Here is a 22,829-nt window from a genome sequence, read left to right as displayed (position 1 = left end):
GGCAATCTGTTTGAATAGCGGGAGCTGGGATTTCAAACATAGATGACCCGGATTGCTGACTTGGCACACTTTTCGACTTCTACGGCTGAGATGGTTTATCACTCCCCCGTAAGCTTAACGGGCGTTGACGAACAAGAAGCTTGGAGAGAAGATATGAGAAATGAGACGTTGAAAGGCCTTTGGTTAACAAGTCAGCAAGTTGATCTATAGTAGCCACATATCCTCAATCAACTTCCTTTCGAACAACCTTTTCACAAACATAATGATAATCGACTTCAATATGTCTCATGCGTGCTTGATAGATTGGATTGGAAGCAACTGCTAGGGCACTTATGTTATCACACCATAGAAGTGGAGGTGCAACAAATAAGTGAAGGTCGCGAAAAAGTTGTCTAAACCATGATAAAGTGGCTATTGTGTATACTAATTGATGATATTCGGCCTCTGTGCTGGACCTAGATACACCCCGTTGCTTCTTAGAACTCTATGAAATAAGATTATCTCCCAAAAAAATACAATAGCCACCTGTGGATCGACGATCATCAGGATCACCCGCATAGTCAGCATCAGCAAAGGCCGTGAGCTCCAAGGAACTGGGTGTGTACACTAAAGCATGATCATGAGTGCCTTTTAAATATCGAAGGATTCTCTTCACTGCTGCCCAGTGACTGGTAGTGGGAGAATGCATGTATTGGCATACCTGATTTACGGCAAAGGCGATGTCTGGACATGTGAAAAGTAAGTACTGTAAAGCACTTACGACACTTCTGAATCTAGTGCCATCAGGAAAAGGTTCACCCTCATATAAGCTGAGTTTACATCCAGGAGCAGCGGGAGTGGTCAGTGGCTTTGCATCAGCCATATTTGTCCTCTTGAGAAGATCAAGAATATATTTAGACTGAGATAAGTACATGGCCTAAGAGGTACGCTTTATTTCCATCCCCAGAAAATAACTTAAAGGACCTAGATCCTTTATGAAGAACATATTACCGAGTTGTGCAATCAGACTTGAAATTTGTGAAGTATCATTTCCTTAAGAATATCATCCACGTAAATTAATAAGTAGACCATAGTTTTCCCGTTGAAGAATGTGAAAAGGGAAGAGTCGGCAACAGAAGCAATGAATCCCAAGGCTTCAAGATGATGGGAAAAACATTGAAACCAGGCACGAGGTGCTTGTTTCAATCCATATAATGACTTGTGTAAATGGAAAACATGAGAAGGAAATTGAGGATCAACAAAACTTGAAGGTTGACGCATGTAAACTTCCTCAGCTAGTGTTCCATGAAGGAATGCATTGTGGACATCAAGTTGTCGAATGGGCCATTGATAGTGCAAAGCAATGGACAATATCATACGAATGATGGCATGAGTCATAACAGGACTAAATGTTTCACTGTAATCAATGCCTTCTTGTTGATGAAATCCATTGGCAACAAGACGAGCTTTATATCGCTCAATGGAACCATCAGATTTTGTTTTAATGCGATATACCCATTTATTCGGCAGTACATTCATTGATGGGTGAACAGGAACAAGAGTCCATGTTCCGGTACGTTGCAAGGCATTGAACTCGTCCGCCATAGCTATTCTCCATTCAGGAGACTTATTTGCCTAGGAAAAACAAGTCGGCACAATAATATCATTAGCTAAAACAATGTGAAAGCTATATTTAGGATTGGGTTTCCTTATGCCATCCATTGCTCTAGTGATCATTTGATGACCAGTAGAAGTAGTTGGTAAACTTGCATTCACAGGTAAGAGTTCTAGGATAGGTGCTACGACAGGGGGAAGAGAGGGTGTCGGGGTGTGTGTTTGAGGTAATGGTTGAGTTGATGTTAGAGTTGGTGAGTTTATGGAAATAGATGATGGTTGAGGTGGGGTTTGTTGAGATGGGACAGGTGTGGTGGTTTGAGGAGTGTTAATATGAGTAGGATTGGAGTGAAGCAGTGGAGTTGGTGAAGGATAAGGTTGAAGAGATAAAGGGGATGAATCAATATCTAGGATAGGGGAAACTGTTGATGAAGTCACAGCCGTAATAGGAGTGGTTTCTTTAAATGGAAAACACTTCTCATAAAAAATAACATGGCGAGAAAGAAAAATGCGACCTGTGGACAAATATAAACACCAATATCCTTGTTGGTTTAAGGAATAACCTAAGAAAACACATTTTTTGGATCGAAATTCAAGTTCGTTTGTGTTATAGGGTCCAAGATATGGAAAACAAGCACAACCAAAAACTTTTAAAAAATCATATTGAGGAGGTTTTGAAAACAATTTTTGAAAAGGACTCTCATCACCTAAAACGTTGGTTGGTAATCTATTAATTAGGTAAGTGGCAGTGTGAAACGCCTCATCCTAAAAAGAGGTGAGGACAGAGGCATGAGCAAGTAATGTTAATCCGGTTTCAACTAAATGACAATGTTTTCTTTTGGAAATTCCGTTTTTCTCAGGGTGATGAGGACATGTAAGACGATGATTAATCCCATGATTAGCGAATAATTGTTTGAAATGATTGTTTACAAATTCTCCTTCTCCGTCAGATTGAAACGATTTGATGGTTGTGTTAAACATATTTTCAACAAGCTTTTTAAATGACACAAATGTAGCAAACACATCCGATTTTAATTTTAAAGGAAATAGCCAAGAGTAACGAGAAAAATCATCAACAAACACAACGTAATACTTAAAACCATTCATTGAATAAGTGGGAGAAGTCTATACATCAGAGTGAATAATTTCTAATGGAAAAGAGGAAAAAGAAGTAGACAAACTAAATGGTAACTTATGGCTTTTACCCATAGGGCATGAGTGGCAAAAGTCAGGAGTTACATTACCACTAATTGGTAATTTATTTCTATTAATTAAAAACTTCAAAACATTTGATGATGGATGCCCTAATCGAGAGTGCCACATAGTATTTGACACTCTACTTCCCACAAATGCATGGACGTCACTGTTATTTGATGAGACATTTGAAAAAGGGTAGAAACCATTCTTACTCCGGCCATGGAAAAAGGTCTTCCCCGTGTGAAGATCCTGGACATGATAAGAGGTAGGGTAAAGTGTTAGGGACCAGTTGTTATCATTGGTAAATTGATGGATTGAAATGACATTGGTAGAAGCATTAAGGCAAAGTAAGGTATTTGGAAGGTTAAATTTACGGTGTGGTGTGTGAATGCAAGAGGAACCAATATGAGTGATAACCAAACCTGTTCCACCCACGACTCCATTAACATGATCTGTACCATTGTAAGGGCGTGGATTACTAACTTGTCCAGGGTCATTGGTGATGTGCGCATTTGCACCGGAGTCAAATAGCCAATTTTGAACTGTAGGAGCTAAGGCAAAAGACAATGGTGCAGCAGCAGCAAATGCTTGGAGTTTGGGTGCTGGGACACGTCCTTCATAAGCCATGTTTAAGCGATTGTAGCAGTCAATCGCAGAATGACTAGGACGGTGACAAATTTGGCAGTGTATACGTCCAGAAAAATTACCAGGAAGAGGAAGAGCACCAAGAACTCCATCATTGACAGCACGAAACTGAGCTCCAGGGTGATGACTTGGATTGGCAGGCCTGTACTGATTTCTCATATTTGATGATGAGCCACGTCCTCCACGAGAAGAGGAAGAGAACGTTCCATGACCACGACAGTTGTGGCTGCCACCACGACCACCTCGAGTGGCAACAAGAGTTGTGGTCCAATTCCATGACCACGTGCATCTTCTGCCTGCATTCGGCGCCTATGAGAAAGGCTTCAAGTGCACTGTAGCTAATGGCTTCCTCACGAGCTTGAGTAGAGGAAACTGTACTTTCATATGTTGGGCTAACATTGTTAAGTATAACAGCAACTAAATCTGAATCGGATATAGGAGCACCAGAGAGTGACAATGTATCGGCAAGACAATTTATTTTATCCAAAAATTCAGAAATGGAATAATCACCTATGTGAGTAGTCATTAACTCACTACGAAGCTGGAGAACACAACCGGTGGATTGAGAGGCATATCTCTCACGAAGAGTGGTCCAAGAAGAATAGGAACTAGTCTTCCCAATCAAGGCTGCTAGTATAGTAGGGTGAACGGACGAGTTGATCCATGACATTACCATGGCATCCTATTGTATCCGGATGTCAAATTCAGGATTCACCAAGTCGGTGACGTTGCCAACATCATCTTTCAGGAATGCAGGCAGGCACTTGCTTGTTCCATCCACAAAGGAAACAAGATTTCGGCTTCTAAGTAAGGGTAACATCTGGGCATGCCAAAGGGGATTAGTTCGTATGATCTAATTTGATCGTAAGAAAATTGGAAGCATTGGGTAGAACAGGGAGAGGAGATTGGGTTGCCATTTGAGTGAGGAGAGGAAAAAAAAATTGGATCAAGATTGTCGTATGACTTTAGCTCTGTGATACCATGAAAGAAACTAAACTAGGGTATGAAGATTTGAATTGCATAAGCTCAACTCAGTTAATTATAAGTGAGTCATTGACTTCATATTTATAGAGATTACATGAATATGTTTGTTACAGATTACAAGTATTTCAGATTTACAAAACAACTAAACAGATTACAAAGAGATATGTAGATAAGCTAGGATTGTTCAGATATCATTTGACTGATATTTGAACTGTGGCATTCTGTTTGAATAGCGGGAACTGGGATTTCAAACATAGATGACCCGGATTGCTAACTTGGCACACTTTTCGACTTGTACGGCTAACATGGTTTATCAAGAAGATGAGGTTAAGGGAGTCAGACTCCACAATAACTTGCTCCCTTCTCAACGTAGGCCCATAAGGCCTCCCTAACCACCATAGATTCGATGGCTAAACTGGAGGCTGCCCTCACTCCACCACTACCTCCTCCCAATTGGAACCAACCACTGCTGTTTCTAATCACCCAACCCATACCACCAATCCCCGTCTCTTCTCTCTATGCACCAGCATAATTAAGCTTGCACCAACCAAATGCCAGTTTCTTCCACACAAATATCTCCCTCCTTGTATTCTTTTCCAGGGTGACCTGCTCCTCTACACCCTTCATGCATCCTGACGCAAAATCTACTCCTTCCATGGGAGGTCTAGACTATTAACAGCTTCAAATGGGATAAGTTTCTTGTTTATTAAATTGAATTTGAAAAGTAATATTTTTAGTTTGTGGGAAATGTGGAGAGGAAAAATGGAAGTAGGGACGGTGGACGCGAGAGAGGAAAAATGGAAGTGGAATGACATGGGTTTTAATTGGGATAATGGTTTGCTGCTAGAAAAAGAATTGAAAATTAAATTAATTTTGGTTTTAGTTGACATTATGGGCTTAATGGCAATTTCGTAAATAATGCGAAGTTGTATTATCAGAAGTGGGTTAACTTCTATCAGGGGCAAAACTGGAAGAAAGATTTAATGCTGCATGTTGGGCTTTGTTTCAGCCCGTGGGATTTAATTCATTTCGGCCTGTTTTATTTAACTTTTGTCCTTTTTCATTAAATTCCAAGCCCTTTTTATTAAATAAAAGGTGTAGATGCTTTTTGGTTAAGAAAAGGTTGGTTCAAACCTTTTTCGTTAAAACTCCCTAAAATATATAATGTGGTTGTTGATGAATGAATTATTACTTAAGCATTGATTAACGTACTTAATTTCTTTTGATGACTCATCACATGATTTGCAATTATAGTCTAAAATTTTGACCTACCGAGCATTACTCATGTTAATGCTTTGTTTACTTCATATCAATAAAATTTTGGTCTGAGTCGCAACACAAAATATAAACAGGTCACAACACAAAACTTATGTCTATATAACTACTGAAATTAATTAGCTACTAAAAATCCCTTCAAACAACACGCAAAAATATCATGTAGAAATAGACTTTTTATGTATTTAGCAAATTCTTTTTCATACATATCAATGTAAAAAAAATTGGAGGTCAGAAAACATTAGGGTCCCACTTCGAAAGCTTGTTTAGGGCTTCCAAATTCTCAAGGCCGGCCAAGTATCACAACGACTACAACGTTTTACGACTACAATTCAACACCAAATAAAATGAACAAAATGTGAAAGGGAAGAGACCAAAAAATAAAGTGTGAGAGGCAAGAGACCAAGACTGATTTCAAGAAGATTGCTGCCGACTTCAAAGCCGAAGGCAGAAGCCGGCGGAAGAGAGTTTTCTATTCTCAATTTCCAGCTAGTCTATTTCAAGACTTCTTACATTGAAACAAATTTTATTTTTATCGAGTGCGTTTACTTTGTGCCACTGAGATTTGAATTTTTGTTTTAGTTCCTCTATTTTATACGCACGTCTTTTTCACATGTCACCATAACCCTGTTTGAATACAGTTCAATATTCATGCACTCAAACTTGCCAATATTCACCGCACCAAATATTTTTAATTATCTAGCTAGAATATGTAGCACACGGTGACGCAATGCGAATTTCTTTCAAAAAAACAAACATATAAAAATCTATAAGTGGGACTCCTTAGAATTCTACCAAACGTTTGTTAAATTCCCATAGACTCAATCAAACTTCCACCTAAGTCTACAAGTGCAATTCTTATAGAAGTCTGAAAAACTCTATCCGGAGTCTTTTTTTTTTCCTTTTTTTTTTTTTTTTTTTTCTTTTTTATGGGTCAAAATTCTACGTGGACTCTGTGGAAACATTCAAAGTCTATACAAAGGTTATAGAATTCCATATTTAATACATGATCAGATATTTGTTCTACGAACAACTACAAGAGTTGTGCGTCGGTGATTCTCAATCGTGGATACATGTGGTGACACACCCCGATCCGAAATGACCATATGGATATCCAAATCGTAATGTGCTGACCAACACCTGAAAGATGACAAAGCCATAAAGTGTAGTGAGGTGGAAAATGTGAAGAAATTAAAACCTAAAAGTAACTAATTTAGAGTGCGCATGTGAGCGGGATTGAACTCATATCACACAAGTGATGTCAGAGCATAGATAAGTTGCAGTAAAAGAAGAGTAAGAACATTTATACCAAAAGCAGAAGTCTCCTGCATAACAGCTTTTACCAACAATCCTTGTCGTCATGAAACCTCTGCCACTAAAATCCGGGAAATGGTGAAAAACAGGGATGAGTGGGTCTGAAAATAAAGTTTTGAAAAACCTTTTCGAAAAGTGTAACCCTTCGCTGTAAAACAAGTATATGGTTTCTCAAAAATATTATAATAATAGTACGTGGTACGTACCTTGCAGCAAAAGTGAGTCAAAGATGTAGGGTACAACAACAAGGAATCTCAACTTTAAATCTCAAAAAATTATTATAACAAAATCAATGCTCATTAATTTATGTAGGCACACAAGTCCACCACAGAGGTATTCAAACAATGGAAGAGGCTAAGTGTAGGTTTTACATTCTAGTACTACATCACGTGAGCTACGTTAGTTGCCTCACATACGAGTCCAAAACATCACACAAAAGGACAGGCTAACACCTAACTATGGTTCCAAAGCAAATGTAAATGGTGCATGTGCACTACACGTGAAACTAGTCCTTGACCCAAGACAGTACAAATAACTATGAGACACCGTGCAAACATGTAATCATAAGCAGGCAAAACGCAAGGATGTCATGCCACAAGTTTATGCTCACAAATAATATTAAAAACATAAAGTGTACGAAAAGTATATTTGTAAAGCTAAATATGGCATATCACATCATAGTATATATAAGCAGTTGTTGGGAAAAATCGCATATACATATATATACGTAAAAACGAAAAGACGCACTCATAGTTACTTGCAATGTCACATCCTTTTGAGTTAAGAAAGTCGGAGTCTCTGATAGTAATTACACCTAAGCATAATATTGGGACCCATTAGTAAAACTCAACTTAAACGATCAAATTTAAGAAAGCAGAGTGCGGATTTGGAATCAGAGTGTCGAAATACACTAAGAGAGGTCCTAGGCGAATTTTTGTAAAAAGTCAACAAAAAGTCAAAGATCAACCCTAAAAGTCAACCGAGACGCTTTGGTGGTCAACTATATTAAAACTTCAAAATTTTCCAAAATGGACTTGAGACATCGAAATTAGCCTAGGAGGGTTTTTGAGAAAATTTCGTAAAAGTCAACACAAGGAATATTCCAAAGAATATTCTAAGAATATTCCAGGATGCATTTTGGAATTAGGCCAGGTCGGGTAACAACCCAAAGGTTTAGGCTGGTTATCGGATCAGGATTTTTTTCTCGGGTCGGGTTGACTCACTAGGCTCGCGGGTTGAACCCGCCGGACCAAGAGAAGAAGAACATCGTAAATTGGGAAATTTAGCTGAAAAACTTCCCCGGCTCTGTTTAGCTTCAAATCTCAACTAAAACTAGCAACCCAATATATCACATTGAAGCCCAGGAAACAAGGAATCGAAATGTACCATTATGTTGCTTGGTCGTGGCCGAAGTTGGTTGGGAAAAGCCTGCAAAGGCTTCGGGTCCGTTGGAAAATCTGGGAAATTTTTTTGTCCTCATTTTTTCTGCATCCCAAACTCACCAAAACGAACATGTCGACTTAGAAATAGAACTAAGCATAAAAATAAAATAAAATAAAATAAAAATAAAAGAGAAAAGAGGAACCCCAAAGCTTATCTAGGCCGTGAATGGCGGAGATTCATTGGGAACAGTGATGGTCTCGGCATCTCAACACCATGAGTGCAAAGAAGGTGAGGGAGACAGAGGTTTAGGTAAGGGAGAGTGACAGGAGAGAGAGGAAGAGATGTGGTGATTGGGTGGAACTCGCCGAAGTTGACTGGGTATGGTGGTGCTTGGTGCAACTCACCGAATTCTAGGAAATAAGAAGCAGTATGCATGCATGTCAAACCTTAGTAATTTTCAGCTAAAAAAAACACATGCATGAATATATTTAGACCTGGTTTGGTACTGAGGTGATTCTGAAAAAAGCTGCTATAAAAAAAAGCTGGGAGCTATTTTTGTGTTTGGTAAACACTCAGCTTCAGCTTTTTTTCACAGTTTTGGATGAAAAAAGCCAAAAACAAGAAGCTGCAAAACCTAGCTTTGAAAAACCGGCTTTTTCACATCTGTTTTACATAAAAGTGTACCAAACACTCTAAGACCTGGTTTGGTACTGAGGTGATTCTGAAAAAAGCTAGGAGCTGTTTTTGTGTTTGGTAAACACTCAGCTTCAGCTTTTTTTCACAGTTTTGGATGAAAAAAAGCCAAAAACAAGAAGTTGCAAAACCTAGCTTTGAAAAATCGGTTTTTTTTCACATCTGTTTTACATAAAAGTTTACCAAACACTCTAATACTGTTTTTTTTTTTTTCAGAAGTACTTTTACAAAAAAGTTTACCAAACACTCTGCTGCTTTATTTCACAACTGCTTATTCTCACAGCACAGCAGAAGCAGCTTTTTTTCAAAGCACAACAATACCAAACCAGCCCTAATACTGCTTTTTTTTTTTCAAAAGCACTTTTACAAAAAAGTTTACCAAACACTCTGCTGCTTTATTTCACAGCTGCTTATTCTCACAGCACAGCAGAAGCAGCTTTTTTTCAAAGCACAGCAATACCAAACCAGCCCTTAGTTACCTAGGATCAATTCCAAGCGAGTCTGAGTGCCACCACTCACGAACTCGACGGAAGTTTTGCCGGAATTTTAATGTCAGGGTTAGGCATGCATATGCAGAGGATGGGCTAGGAACACACAAATTAAAGCTCAATCCAATAGAAACTTCAATTCCAACCCAGATAGGAACCCAGAAATCAAAGAGAAGGAAATAATCTCACCTGAGATTGAAGGTGAGAGCTCAAAGCTCTCGAGTCTAATGGGACCACACTTCACAGTGCTCCGATGGCGCATGCAAGACCATCACTAGGTTCCCCGTGTCCCAAAGATTAAGGTTTCATGGTTTTGGAGTTCGATTTGTGAAAGGATTAGGGTGATAGCGTGGGTTATCTCTCTCTCGATGCTAGAGAGAGTGTGAGTTCGATAGTGCACAGAGAGAATGGAGAAATAAAGAGTGATTTCAGTTGAGGGAGAGAGAGTGTGTGAAATAAAAAAATAATAATAAAGAAAGCTAAAGAAATAGGTGTGAGATAAGAGTGTTAGAGTAAGGATGAATATAATAATGATTGAGTGTGTAAGTAGAGAGAAAATAAGGGGCTGGCTGAAACAAGGCAGTGGTGCACACTGCACGAGGATGATTTTTAAAGTTTGAACCTATCTTAGGTGAATTTGTATTGTTTCGAACATAACTTATTTGTTATAACTTTGAATTGAGTTCCATCTGCTGCCACGTGTTCGTAAAAATGAGTACTATTCAAAAATAGTAAACTAAGACTGGAAAAGTGAAAGGAAAATTGAAGTTCACATGGAAGGTCAACGTGGCATCTCAGGGTTCTTTTGATAATTTCACTACTATTGAGAATAAAATATGATAAATCTCAGGACGGGATGTCACATGTGGCCTTTATTAGAAATCTATGGTCATGAATTATTGTTTGTGTGTCGGAGAATTGTCTTGAGAATCAACTAAATATGACAAGTGACTAGTTAAGAATTTTTTTTTTTTTTTTTTGGTTACTTTAACTGGTTCTAAAAGTGTTTGTAGAGAAACTTTCCATACTTGGAAAAAAATGTACATGTATGAGGAGTGCACATCTAATAAAATTTTTGGAGTGTCAATACTATAGCACCAAAAGTACAACTTATGAGGGTTGTTTTATTAATTGACTATTTTAATTTTAAAGACAAATTCCACCAAATTAAGAGTAGGTAGAGTTATGATGCATGGTTCATAAAATTCTTCAATGTTTTCTTTGTATGCATCTATTTAGGGGAGTGCTACCAGTAGTACAAAAGCATACTTACGCGACGACAAATTGTGCGACAAAGCAAATTGCGTCGCACAAAGTATGTTTGCGCAATGGTAACAACAAAACGTCACGCAAAGACATTTCACGCAACAGAACTTTGCGCGACGAAGACCGCCATCGCACAAAACAACTTCGTCCTTTGTCGATCAATGTTGGGAAAAAAGAGGTAAAGGTCTTGGTTTAGTTGACGTAGGTGCACCTATGTCGCGCAAAGTAGTTTTGTGCGATGACAGTCTTTTTTGCACGACGAATGCACACCTTCGTCACGCAAAGTCAATGACTTTGTGGTATAACACAAGATTTTGTGGTATCCACTTCTATAAATATTTTAAATTGATGATCAAATTAGTTCATTATATTCATATAGGATCAAGGAGTGTAGCTGTAAAAAAAATCACCAAAATCGGAGTTAAAATAACCGTAAAATCGTGATTTTTCGTTTATAACCGTAAAAAAGTTTTGTCCAATTACTTTATCTCTGAATGTTTGTTTTTTGTGATTTTTGGCATATGCGATCTTGAAGTATATACAAACATGTTTTTTGGTTGGATCGTTGAAACTAGTTTCATAGAATGCGTATCCTATCAAAACAACAGATTCACTAACACTTAAAAGTTTATTTATTCTTTCATTAAGTATAACATAAGATCTTGTATCTACTAGTGTAAATATTTTAAATTGATGATCGAATTAGTTCATTGTATTCATATAGGATCAAGGAGTGTAGTTGTAAAAAATCATCAAAATAGGAGTTAAAATAACCATTAAATCGTGATTTTACATTTACAACCGTTGAAAAGTTTTGCCCCTTACTTGATCTCTAAATGTTTGTTTTTTACGGATTTTGGCATATGTGATCTCGAAGCATATACAAACAAGTTTGACAGTTGGATCGTTGAAATTAGTTTCGTAGAATGCGTATCCCATCAAAACAATAGATTCACTAACACTTAAAGAGTTTATTTACACTTTCATTAAGTATAACATAAGATCTTGTGGTATCCACTAGTGTAAATATTTTAAATTGAAGATCAATTTCATTCATTGTATTCATATAGGGTCAAGGAGTGTAGTTGTAAAAAATCATCAAAATCGGAATTAAAATAATCGTTAAATTGTCATTTTTCATTTATAACCGTCGAAGAGTTTTGTCTCGTTACTTGATCTTTGAATGTTTGTTTTTAGCAATTTTTGGCGTATGCGATCTCGAAGCATATACAAACAAGTTTGACGGTTGGATCGTTGAAATTAGTTTCGTAGAATGCGTATCCCATCAAAACAATAGATTCACTAACACTTAAAGAGTTTATTTATACTTTCATTAAGTATAACATAAGATTTTGTGATATCCACTTGAGTAAATATTTTAAATTGAAGATCGAGTTCATTCATTATATTTATATAGGGTCAAGTAGTGTAGCTGTAAAAAATTATCAAAATCAGAGTTAAAATAACCGTTAAATCGTGATTTTTCATTTATAACTGTCAAAAAGTTTTGTCTCGTTACTTGATCTCTGAATGTTTGTTTTTTGTAATTTTTGGCGTATGTGATATCGAAGCATATACAAACAAGTTTGACGATTGATCGTTGAAATTAGTTTTGTAGAATGTGTATCTCATCAAAACAATAGATTCACTAACACTTAAAGAGTTATTTATACTTTCATTAAGTATAACATAAGATTTTGTGGTATTCACAAATGTAAATATTTTAAATTGAAGATTGAGTTCATCCATTGTATTCATATAGGGTCAATGAGTGTAGTTGTAAAACATCATCAAAATTGGAGTTAAAATAATCATTAAATCATGATTTTTCGTTTATAACCATCGAAGACTTTTGTCCTGTTACTTGATCTCTGAATATTTGTTTTTTTGTGTATGCGATCTCGAAGCATATAAAAATAAGTTTGACAGTTGGATCGTTGAAATTAATTTCGTAGAATGCATATCAAGTTCAATGGTGTATATATATATATTTATTAAGTAGTTTTAAATTTATTTATTTTGTACGTATAACACTTAAGAAAATGAATGGTATGTATCTTTACTAAGTAGCTTTATATTTATTATTGTAGTTCAGATCGGGTTTTTATTAGAAAAATATATTATTGTGCGAAAAAATGTTTGGCGCTAAAATCTTGCGCAACGCATAGGCCGAGCCGCGCAAACGTCCTTTCCGCCACGTAGGTGCACCTTCGTCACGCAAAGTCAATGACTTTGTGGTATAACATAAGATTTTGTGGTATCCACTTGTGGAACTATTTTAAATTGACGATCAAATTAGTTCATTGTATTCATATAGGATCAAGGAGTGTAGCTATAAAAAATCATCATAATCGAAGTTAAAATAACCGTTAAATCGTGATTTTTCGTTTATAACCGTCAAAAAGTTTTGTCCCGTAACTTGATCTCTGAATGTTTATTTTTTGCGATTTTTGGTGTATGCGATCTCGAAGCATATACAAACAAGTTTGACGGTTAGATTGTTGAAATTAGTTTCGTAGAATGCAAATCCCATCAAAACAATAGATTCACTAACACTTAAAGAATTTATTTATACTTTCATTTAGTATAACATAAGATTTTATGGTATCCACTAGTGTAAATATTTTAAATTGAAGATTGAGTCCATTCATTGTATTCATATAGGGTCAAGGAGTGTAGCTGTAAAAAAACATCAAAATCGGAGTTAAAATAACCATTAAACCGTGATTTTTCGTTTATAACCGTCGGAAAGTTTTGTCTCGTTACTTGATCTCTGAATGTTTGTTTTTTTTTATTTTTTGCGTATGTGATCTCGAAGCATATACAAACAAGTTTGACAGTTGGATCGTTGAAACTAATTTCGTAGAATGCATATCACATCAAGTTCAATTGTGTATATATATTTATTAAGTAGCTTTAAATTTATTTATTTTGTACGTATAACACTTCAGAAATTGAATGGTATGTATATTTATGAAGTAGCTTTATATTTACTATTGTAGTTCGGATCGGGTTTTCGTTGGAAAAATATATTATTGTGGGAAAAAAACATTTTAAGTCTTGGTTTGGCGCTAAAATTTTGCGCGACGCACAAGCCGCGTCGCGCAATCATCCTTTGCACGATGTAAGTGCACCTCCATCACGCAAAATAGCTTTGCGCAATGGCAGTCTTTGTCGTGCAAAACTGTTTTGCACGATGAAGATGCACCTACGTCGCCTAAGTTGTTCAAATTAAGGTGGTCCAATTGTAAGAAGTAGGCGCTTATTTTGAATTTTCCCCAATTACATGGACAAAATGGAAAAGAGACCTTCCTCCTCATCCTTCTCGCTCATCTCGCCATCTCTCTCACTCTGTCTCGCATAGCCTTCCTTGCGATTGCACCCAGCCAGCCTCCTCCTCATCCTTCCTCCTTATCCTTCTCGAATGCTGGTTTACCTCCTGTGCACACCCACCCACCTCCTTTTTCTGGCATGGTTACTGTGAGCGAGACTTCGATTCGCGAGACCGTGGATAACAATCTCCAGAGTCCCGCAGCTGCTTCGTTTTCTGCAACAACAACAAACCTCCATAGACGTATTCGTTCATTCCAACAACCCTACCTCTATGCTCTTCTAACTTTCAGCTTGTTCTCACCATATGGGCTCCACTTCCGCCATCTCTCTCTGGTCTCATCCCAAGGTACTCTCTCTCTCTCTCTTTCTCTCTTACTTGAATACTAAAACTCCTATTCGGTTCTTAGATTTTACTGCGGTCTCAAAGGTTTAGGAGTGCTTTTCTGGGCTATCGTGGGCAGGGCGTGGTTTTACTTGCTATCCTACCGCGAAGGAGGAGATGCTTAGCGGTAAAAGCCGCTTCTAGGCCATCCGGTGTTCGAAGAGTGTACAGAGAATCGCAGAACGGAGGCTCATTGTCTGTTGCTCCTGTCAAGCAGCTTGCTTCCTTCGTTGTTCCCGCCGCCTCCTTCTTGGCCGTCACTTTTGGTACTGCTTTTGCTTTCAATTCCTTTTTGTTTTACCGTCTCTTAGGCAAAAATTTAACTTGGTTGAATGTTGGATAGAAATTAGAAAACTTTATCATGGTTAAAATGTGGTAGAAATTGGAAAATTTCAATTTGGTTGAATGTTGGATAGAAATTAGAAAACTTAACTTGGTTAAAATGTGGGGTAGAAATTGGAAAACTTTAATTTGGTTGAATGTTGGGTAGAAATGGTATTGGATTTTGCAGTTTATTCCGGCATATCATACTGGTGTTATTGTGATCATGTATGAAGATTTCTTGACTGATAAATGTGGATGGGTTAATTGGTATCTTGTGGGAAAATTTGTGAAGAAATATTTTTATGCATTGGAACTGTTTGAGAAAATGTCTGAGAAAGGTAGTGAAGACAAAATGGAAATATCTCACTAGAGAGACCTCTACAGTTTCGAGAGCACTAATTATATCTGGAATCCCTCTGGTTGCACAATTATTGTTGAGCTTTTAGTAAGTAAATTTCAAGGAATCTCTGCTACTTTTCACCAATATGCTACAAGTATACCACCAATTGCCTTTGCTATTCCCTGGAAGCCAACCCCAAATTATAAATACAAATGGAATGAGCTTTCCCAATTTCAAAATGTGGAGTTTGATCATGTTGCGAAGGCAATTGAGAATGTGGGGGTCAGATGGATAGTACTACCAACTGCTTCAATCTTATTTCTCTTGGTTGATGAAAAATCTAAGAGACAAAGTGAATGCACTATGGGCACCTATTTTGATTTAGCATGCTCTCTCGAAGGTCACCTAGAAAGCAATTTTGGTGCCTTGGCTATTGATTTACATGCTGATTTCTATCTTTGGTTCACTCATAACCTTGATTTTTGGCCTATTTGGGACCCGGGAGATGCATCAGAGAAAGCTGTCAAACTGATAAGCTATTTTTAGTACACGGAGGTCAAGCGAATGGGTGTTTTTGTGAATCTATTTTTCCAGAGGGAACTACCATTAAAAGGTATTGATGTTGAACGGAGGGCAATGATTGCAGTTGAACTGAAAACATGCCTTTTCACAAGTTCTCTGAATTTAAGGATTGAGGTCGAGCTTTATGGGTATGAGAAATCGTTGATGGATATCCAACTCAGAAAGAGGAATCCACATCAGGTGAACAGCAGTTGGAATACCACAGGCAAGCATTTTCATGTACAGCCCATCAAACCCTCCAAAATCTTCAAATAGCATTTCAAATTCCTGGTATGAGAATTTAAAAATTAGAAACATAATTAAAATAGCTATTTGTTGCATGCATAATCTGTTTATCTTTCTTTAGCTACATGCTTGCTTGAGAGTTATCAGATGAGGGGTTTTGTCTCGTATTTGCAATGCGCCTATGTCGTAAGATACACTTTTAGGATTAATAATTGGATTAAGGCAGATTTCCAATATATAAATCATGTGCCAATTGCCAACTATGACGACCTCTTATCCTTTCGAACTTTCTCTCTACCTTAGCTGGCAAGCTATGAACTTGATGATATTATCATGATGTCAATCAATTTAATCATTGAATTACTACTTTTATTTCAAATGGTAGCTACAAGCCAACCTTATCTTCCATGTACTTAAGCTTTCAATTTGCATTGAGAACTATTAAATGTAATGAACTTTGGTATTGCCTTTGTTCCCTTAATCTGTATATTATCTTTTTATCCTATATCTTCTCTGCAGCCTATTGGAGTCTAAGTGAGAAATGGCTCAATTATTACATTTTATCACATGGCAGCTCATATTTAGAACAAAGAGGGTGTGTGGTTTTGGTGTATTGATATTTGTATCATAATTAAACTTGTGGTTGTGTGGTTTTGGTGTATTGAGATATGAGGAGTGATGAAGGAGCTACACAAAATGTAGCGAGCTGCATGAAGTAGTGAGATACATGAAGGAGCTATATGAAGGAGTGATGAAGGAGCTACATACATTGTATGTACAAGAGGGAAGATGCTTTTATCTACTCGTCTTCGAAAGAATTCAAGTTTGTATTTTTGGAGTTCGAGGACGTGTGTTAATATTTTCAAACACATATCTTAGGTTTGTAATGAATGTATTGGCTTTACCACATTGATCTTATATACGTTTGTTTTTATTACTGATAATACAAAATATTCTTTAAACAATGCTCAGTGGAAATTTTACCAAAAAAGCATATATTTTTTGCCTCAATTTCCATTAGTAAATTAATTATTGTTTAGAATTTAATTACAATATTTATTAAAAATTAAATAAAAAATATTTTTGCCAAAAAAATAAGGGTTTGCGCGACGAAGAAGTAACTTGCGTCGCGCAAAGTGTCTTTGCACGACAGATAACCTACGTCACGCAAAGTAGTTTTGCGTGATGTAGGGATATGCGTCGCACAAAGACACTTTGTGCGATGTAGGGAAATGCGTCGAGCAAAACTACTTTGCATGATGTACGTTACTTTTTCGTCGTGCAAACCGTGCTTTCACTGCTTGGCACGACAATTGGTGTGCGACGAAGGTTTCGTTGGCCTAATTTTTGCGCGACGTTTTTTGACTTTGCTCAATGAAGGACTTGCGTCTCGCAAACTGTTTTTTGCACTAGTGTACGAGTACTATTTACTTAAATTATGTTCTGTAAAATATATGATGTGGTTGTTGATGAATGAATTATTACTTAAGCGTTAATTAACGTACTTAATTTTTTTTTGGTGACACATCACATAATTTGCAAATATGGTCTAAAATTTTGACCTATCGAGCATTACTCATCTATTAATTAACAACTAGACAACATATATTTTCAATCAAAGGTTATGACACTAAATTTCCAACAGAAAAAATAATCTTTTTTTTTTTTTGATAGTGCTACACTATTTCAATCCTGGGTTGGTTAACTCTTAATTACCTTCGCGACGATGTTAATGCTTTGTTTACTTCATATCAATAAAGTTTTGGTCTAAGTTGCAAAACAAAATATAAGCAGGTCCCAACACAAAACTCATGTGTATATAACTACTGCAATTAATTAGCTACTAAAATTCCCTTTGAACAACACACAAAAATAGTCCCCTTCAAACGTCAAGTTACACATACATAAAAATGTATTCTTATTTTGTATGACAGAAAATAAACTTCAGAAGAAAAAGAAAAAGATGGGATTATTAGGTATTTGCGTGTGGGATTATCAGGACCATGAACCTTAACAACACTCCTCTACTTGTAGAATTCCATGATCCAAAGATTAGCAGTGAAACATTCATATCTGATGCCACTAAATCCAGCAGCAGTTGCTAAGGCCATGAATTCTTCTTGGCTCCTCTCCATCCCTCCAGGGGTTTGAGTCATCATATGCAGATCAAGTTGGCCGTTGGTCCTCACAGATAGGTTAGAATCTGGCTTAATTGGGAGAAGTGCCTCCACCACGATCACTTTTCCATTGTCTGGAATTGCATTGTAACAATTTTTCAATAGCTTTATGCAGTCTTTATCCAACCAGTCATGAAGTATGTACTACAAAATAGTCCCAACAAAAATGGAATTATTAATTAAATAGAAAAGCTTCGGTTAATGATATTCATTGGAAAAAGGCTTCTCATGGTATAAAAGATCAAATAAAGAGAAAATTCCAATTTATATTATTACTTTTCTCAGGTCAAACAAAAATAATGCATGAGGAGTTTAAAATTCACCTTCAAAAAAATGGCATCCCCATTTGGAATACTTTCAAACATGTCTCCTCCTACATTTTCAACACCTGCAAAATAAACGACTCCAATCTCTTATTACGCAGAAAAGATAGAATTCAAATTGTATATAGGCCATAATATTATAAATTTAAAGTAGTACCAGGATAAGAGGAGGCATGTTTTATAACATGAGGTAAGTCAAAATTGATGCCCTTAATATGTGGATATTTAGAAGTGATTAGACTAATTGCCCCTCCCAAATTACCACCAACATCAACAAGCTGCGTAACGTGCTCAAAACCTTTGTAGAGCTTGAGAATTCTCTTCATAACTAGGGTGCTATGGTTGAACATTGCCTTGTTGAATATTTCATTAAACCTATGGTCGACACTTGGATACTGAAAGTGGTGCATGCCATGAGCTCTGTCAAATGCAATTCCTCCTTCAATAACTGCATCTTTCACCTTACGCCTGTCGATGTTCACAAAATTAGAGTTAGCTATAGCTACTTTAATGTTGTATTCTTAGATCTAGACTAGGGGTAGTGCTAGTTAGATTAGGAATTTTCGATTCTACCATTAAAATTTCTGATCAAATATAAACCTTTCCATAAAAGAGAGAACTCCAGTTCTAAAATAATTTAACAGTTTCGGATTTGGAAATTTTGATCGGACAAAAATTTTGGAATGAAAATCGTAAACCTTATTTCCGATCTTATCCTTGAACAAATATGGGACACATTCATGTATATACGAAGCTGGGACACATTTTGATCCTCTTCATACATACATGAACATGCCCAATTTTCAAAATGTGGTTGAGCAACAAGTCTGGACGAAAAAAACATACCAGCCTTTTATGAAGGCCTCGTCTTGAACCATAGTCAACACAGGGGCTAAGGAAACACCATCTTCATTAGTCACAAAGTGCTTGGACACAGGGGTAAGGCTGTAGAGCCTCCGGAAACACTTGTCAAGTTTACCGTTAACAACTGTGCAGTCGAGCACGGAGTTGCTGGCCAGGACAGCTAGAAGGCGATCTAGCATCATGGGTCCGTCAGGGGTCTTGGTTCCGACGTGAGCTGCGATCTCAGCTGAAGAGAGCTTGGCATTTGGACCCTCTTTTGCTATGATGTCAAAAACGCCAAGCTCAATTGCTGACTGCATGGAGAAGGACAGCACTGAAGAAACCACCAGCTGCAGTGCATGGCAGTAGCTCTCTTCTTCTTTCCTTGCTTCATCATCAAGAGGAATGTCAGGAAGGCCTTTTGGTTCCTCTAGAGAAGCCATTGGATTAGTGCTTGTGCATCTAGCTAAGCTGTCTACATTGATTTATATGCTAAAAAATCTTCGATTTATTAGGTTAAGTGTTCTGCCATTTTCATTGTTTATTGTTTTATTTTTGACTGGATTTATTTTATTGTTTTATTTTCATACTTGATATATTATAGCTAACAAGTTGGGATTAAACAAAGTTGTCTGCGGGCATGGATTCCTTGAATAGTCAAATTAAGTAATGGGAAATAATTTTGAATGACAGTGAGCGTAGAGTCTATTACATGAACACCATACAAAGTTGGGATGAGGATCCTATCCGGATTCCTTTTGTGGGATCCTCACATCATGATAGTTCATTGTAAATCGGGTCGTCAGTTTTCATTAGATACTATTTGTGTTTAATCTTAAATAAAAAAATTTAAATAATTTTTAATCGTACGATATACAATAAACAGTTAGGATGTGAGAATCATTAAGATCCCCACAACTTAGAATTGCATGAGATCCAAATCCACAAATTTGAATATTAAATTGAGTGTTTTTTCAGAGCAGGAGTTAAAACCATTGGTCCAAGTAGCAAACTAAAAGTCTCCAACAACCACTTCAATTAAAGTTGCTGATGAATAACTGATTCATTTGACTCTCTGTACCAATGAATGAAGAGTCGACCTAATGATGCGACGAGTTTTGTACGTTGTTACTAATTGCAAGTTTAAAATAAGACAAACGTGCGAATCTTTTTGCCTATGGTTATCTTTGGTTAAAATGATGCGCCTTTACACTAATACTGTAATTTGGACTAAATCAGTCAAATGATTAGTCATACTAAATTCTTATTAAACTTATTATTTACAAAATTTGAACTCAACATCTTTTATTAAACTTATTATTTACGAAATTAGAACTTAACATCTTTTATTTATAATAAGTACAACTAAATAACAATATCAAGTGACGAGTTAAATTTATTTTTTTATATTCATGAGACCCGAGAAATTTATTATCAAGCAAAAATAATTTTTTTGGAAGTTACATTCATATTATTTATCCAAAAATGTGTTTATAAGAAGATGGTGGACGTCGTTACGATTTCATGATAACTTTTGATAAGACATTGAAACTCTCCATAATTCACCAAATTTGACTCCGTTGTTGCTTACGAATTCGTAGAGAAGAGCCATGCATTTTTCAGTTATTTACAACCTTGAATCAATTAAGCCCATACCTGTTGGAATTATTATTTTTCATCAAATCAACGGCATGATTGTTGCTATCTCTGAAATGGTCGGACGCCCTTGCGAGTTAGCTCAAGTGGTTAAACAAAAGGTTTCGATTTACTTACACCACTGTAAGCAAAAAAAAAAAAAAAAAAAAAAAAAAAAAAAATATTGATCCAACATCAGTATGACCATATATATTATGAGAAGTTGATCACTTGATCCTTTATTTCTTAAATATTTGATAACAAAGACACAGTACTGGATTAATTGTTACTGTTAACTAGAAGCTCTGAAATGTTGAACATGCAGCATCGAGAAATTGAGGGGTAACAGATGAAATCATTAAGCAGAATGAGATGTGGTCTTAAAAATTAGAAAAAGCGCACACATGCAGTTAGCGAAGGTTGAAGTTCTACAATGGGAAAATATATACGGTTTCTTATGTCGGAATGGCCGGAACCAGCTTATTCCTTGGAGCAACACCACCCCCCTCACAATTCCGCTTGCAATTGGGTGATGCAATCCTCTTACCCCAACAAAAACTGCTCCAGCCCACCCAAATCAGTGGGGCCATTCAGTGGCCCAACACCACCCCTAGACCAAGCAATTGGGTCATTCTTGCCCCTTTGTCCGCTTTAGGTCAGTCCAGGATTAGTCACGTTTTAATTTTTTTTTTTTTTTTTGGGCATCATGTGCGTGGCCTTTATGCACGAGTGGGGAGAGTGAGATGACCAAAAAGTGTTGGCAGGACCTGCGCTTAGGCACACTCAGTTTCTGTTCAAACATGGATAGTTGAATTTCTTAGATTTGACGGTTCACATGAATCTACCTTTTTTAACTCAAAAATAAAATATCTGAAAAATAGTTGAGCCCACGTGGTACAACATGGGATGTTGAAGTGCACAAATTGTAATCCAACAGTCTATATCATTCATTTGGAACAAAATTAAAAAATGGAAAAAAAAAAAAAAAAAAGAGGAATAGAATTTGAAATTAAACATAATATTTAAAAAAAATTAATGCCAATTGCCCGGGCAATTTATTTCTAATAGAGATGTCCTTAGATAATTACTGTTCATTAAGCCAGTAATTACCTAATAGCACTAGCAATTATCGTCCTAAAGAGTAAAGAGTAGAGTTGCTCTTAATAGCTCAAGTTTTACCAAAAAGTTCAAATCAAGCGTAAAAAGGATAAAGATATGTTAATGCAGCTCAAAATAGTTATAAAGCATTATTGAACATTATTTGTACATGTGCGCCATTATCAGGAGAGTGAATTATATACATCTGTCCGAATAGTAGTGTTTTAAGTAAATATACAGTGTCATGTTTTTTTATCAATACTTCAGTACGATACTGTATTTGTGAAATCTCGTTCCCGGATTTCACTGTTATAATCTACGCATTGTTATTATTGAAATTTTATGTTATTTTCGGGAATTTATATTAATTTATTTGAATTTAGATTTTAATTAAACCAGTTGCGAAGTTTGAAGTTTAGAAATTAATTATTTAAAATCCGTAGATCTTTCGAGGTCACAATTTATATTTCTGAATAGAGCTCGATCCCACAAACGCATAGGCGAAATCCGTTTGCGAGTCCGGATTATAACGGTATAATTATGGACGTTTGAAGTTGGTTATTTAAAGGTAAACTCCCACCTTGTGGGAAGACTAACTAATCAGCCTTAAGTAAAGAGAAAAAAGGATCAAATAAAAAGGGGATGGAGGACGAATGAGAAATCAAAAAAGAAGAAGAAGGAAAAAAAAAAAGGGGGGGGGGGGGGGGGCGGGGGAGTAGCTTTCCCATC

The 22,829-nt window shown here is 36.6% G+C and overlaps 2 protein-coding genes across 2 annotated transcripts; both read right to left on the bottom strand.

The window, feature by feature from the left end:
• Positions 1–484: 484 nt before the first annotated feature.
• On the bottom strand, positions 485–862 carry LOC137719760 (uncharacterized mitochondrial protein AtMg00810-like). The gene has a single exon (XM_068458787.1). It carries the CDS (start codon positions 860–862, stop codon positions 485–487), a length of 378 nt encoding a protein of 125 aa, XP_068314888.1.
• Positions 863–17,836: 16,974 nt separating this feature from the next.
• LOC137721176 (cathecol O-methyltransferase 1-like) lies at positions 17,837–19,857 on the bottom strand. The gene is made up of 4 exons (XM_068460282.1): positions 19,371–19,857; positions 18,682–18,992; positions 18,525–18,589; positions 17,837–18,345 (listed from the first exon to the last, which is right to left on the bottom strand). Exons 1-4 carry the CDS (start codon positions 19,808–19,810, stop codon positions 18,049–18,051), a joined length of 1,113 nt encoding a protein of 370 aa, XP_068316383.1. The 5' UTR covers positions 19,811–19,857; the 3' UTR covers positions 17,837–18,048.
• Positions 19,858–22,829: the final 2,972 nt, after the last annotated feature.

Source organism: Pyrus communis, chromosome 16 (genome assembly GCF_963583255.1).
Source record: "Pyrus communis chromosome 16, drPyrComm1.1, whole genome shotgun sequence".
NCBI classification, from domain to species: domain Eukaryota; kingdom Viridiplantae; phylum Streptophyta; class Magnoliopsida; order Rosales; family Rosaceae; genus Pyrus; species Pyrus communis.
The sequence above is the reverse complement of the archived record's forward strand: the minus strand, read 5'-3'. Positions and strand labels throughout refer to the sequence as shown.

Excerpts from the sequence above, each read along its gene's own strand:
- LOC137719760 (XM_068458787.1), bottom strand. The coding sequence starts at position 862 with ATGGCTGATGCAAAGCCACTGACCACTCCCGCTGCTCCTGGATGTAAA.
- LOC137721176 (XM_068460282.1), bottom strand. The coding sequence starts at position 19,810 with ATGGCTTCTCTAGAGGAACCAAAAGGCCTTCCTGACATTCCTCTTGAT. Across the intron at positions 18,993-19,370 it reads GAGGCCTTCATAAAAGGCTG|GCGTAAGGTGAAAGATGCAG; the intron begins GTATGTTTTTTT and ends GAACATCGACAG. Across the intron at positions 18,590-18,681 it reads ACATGCCTCCTCTTATCCTG|GTGTTGAAAATGTAGGAGGA; the intron begins GTACTACTTTAA and ends TTTATTTTGCAG.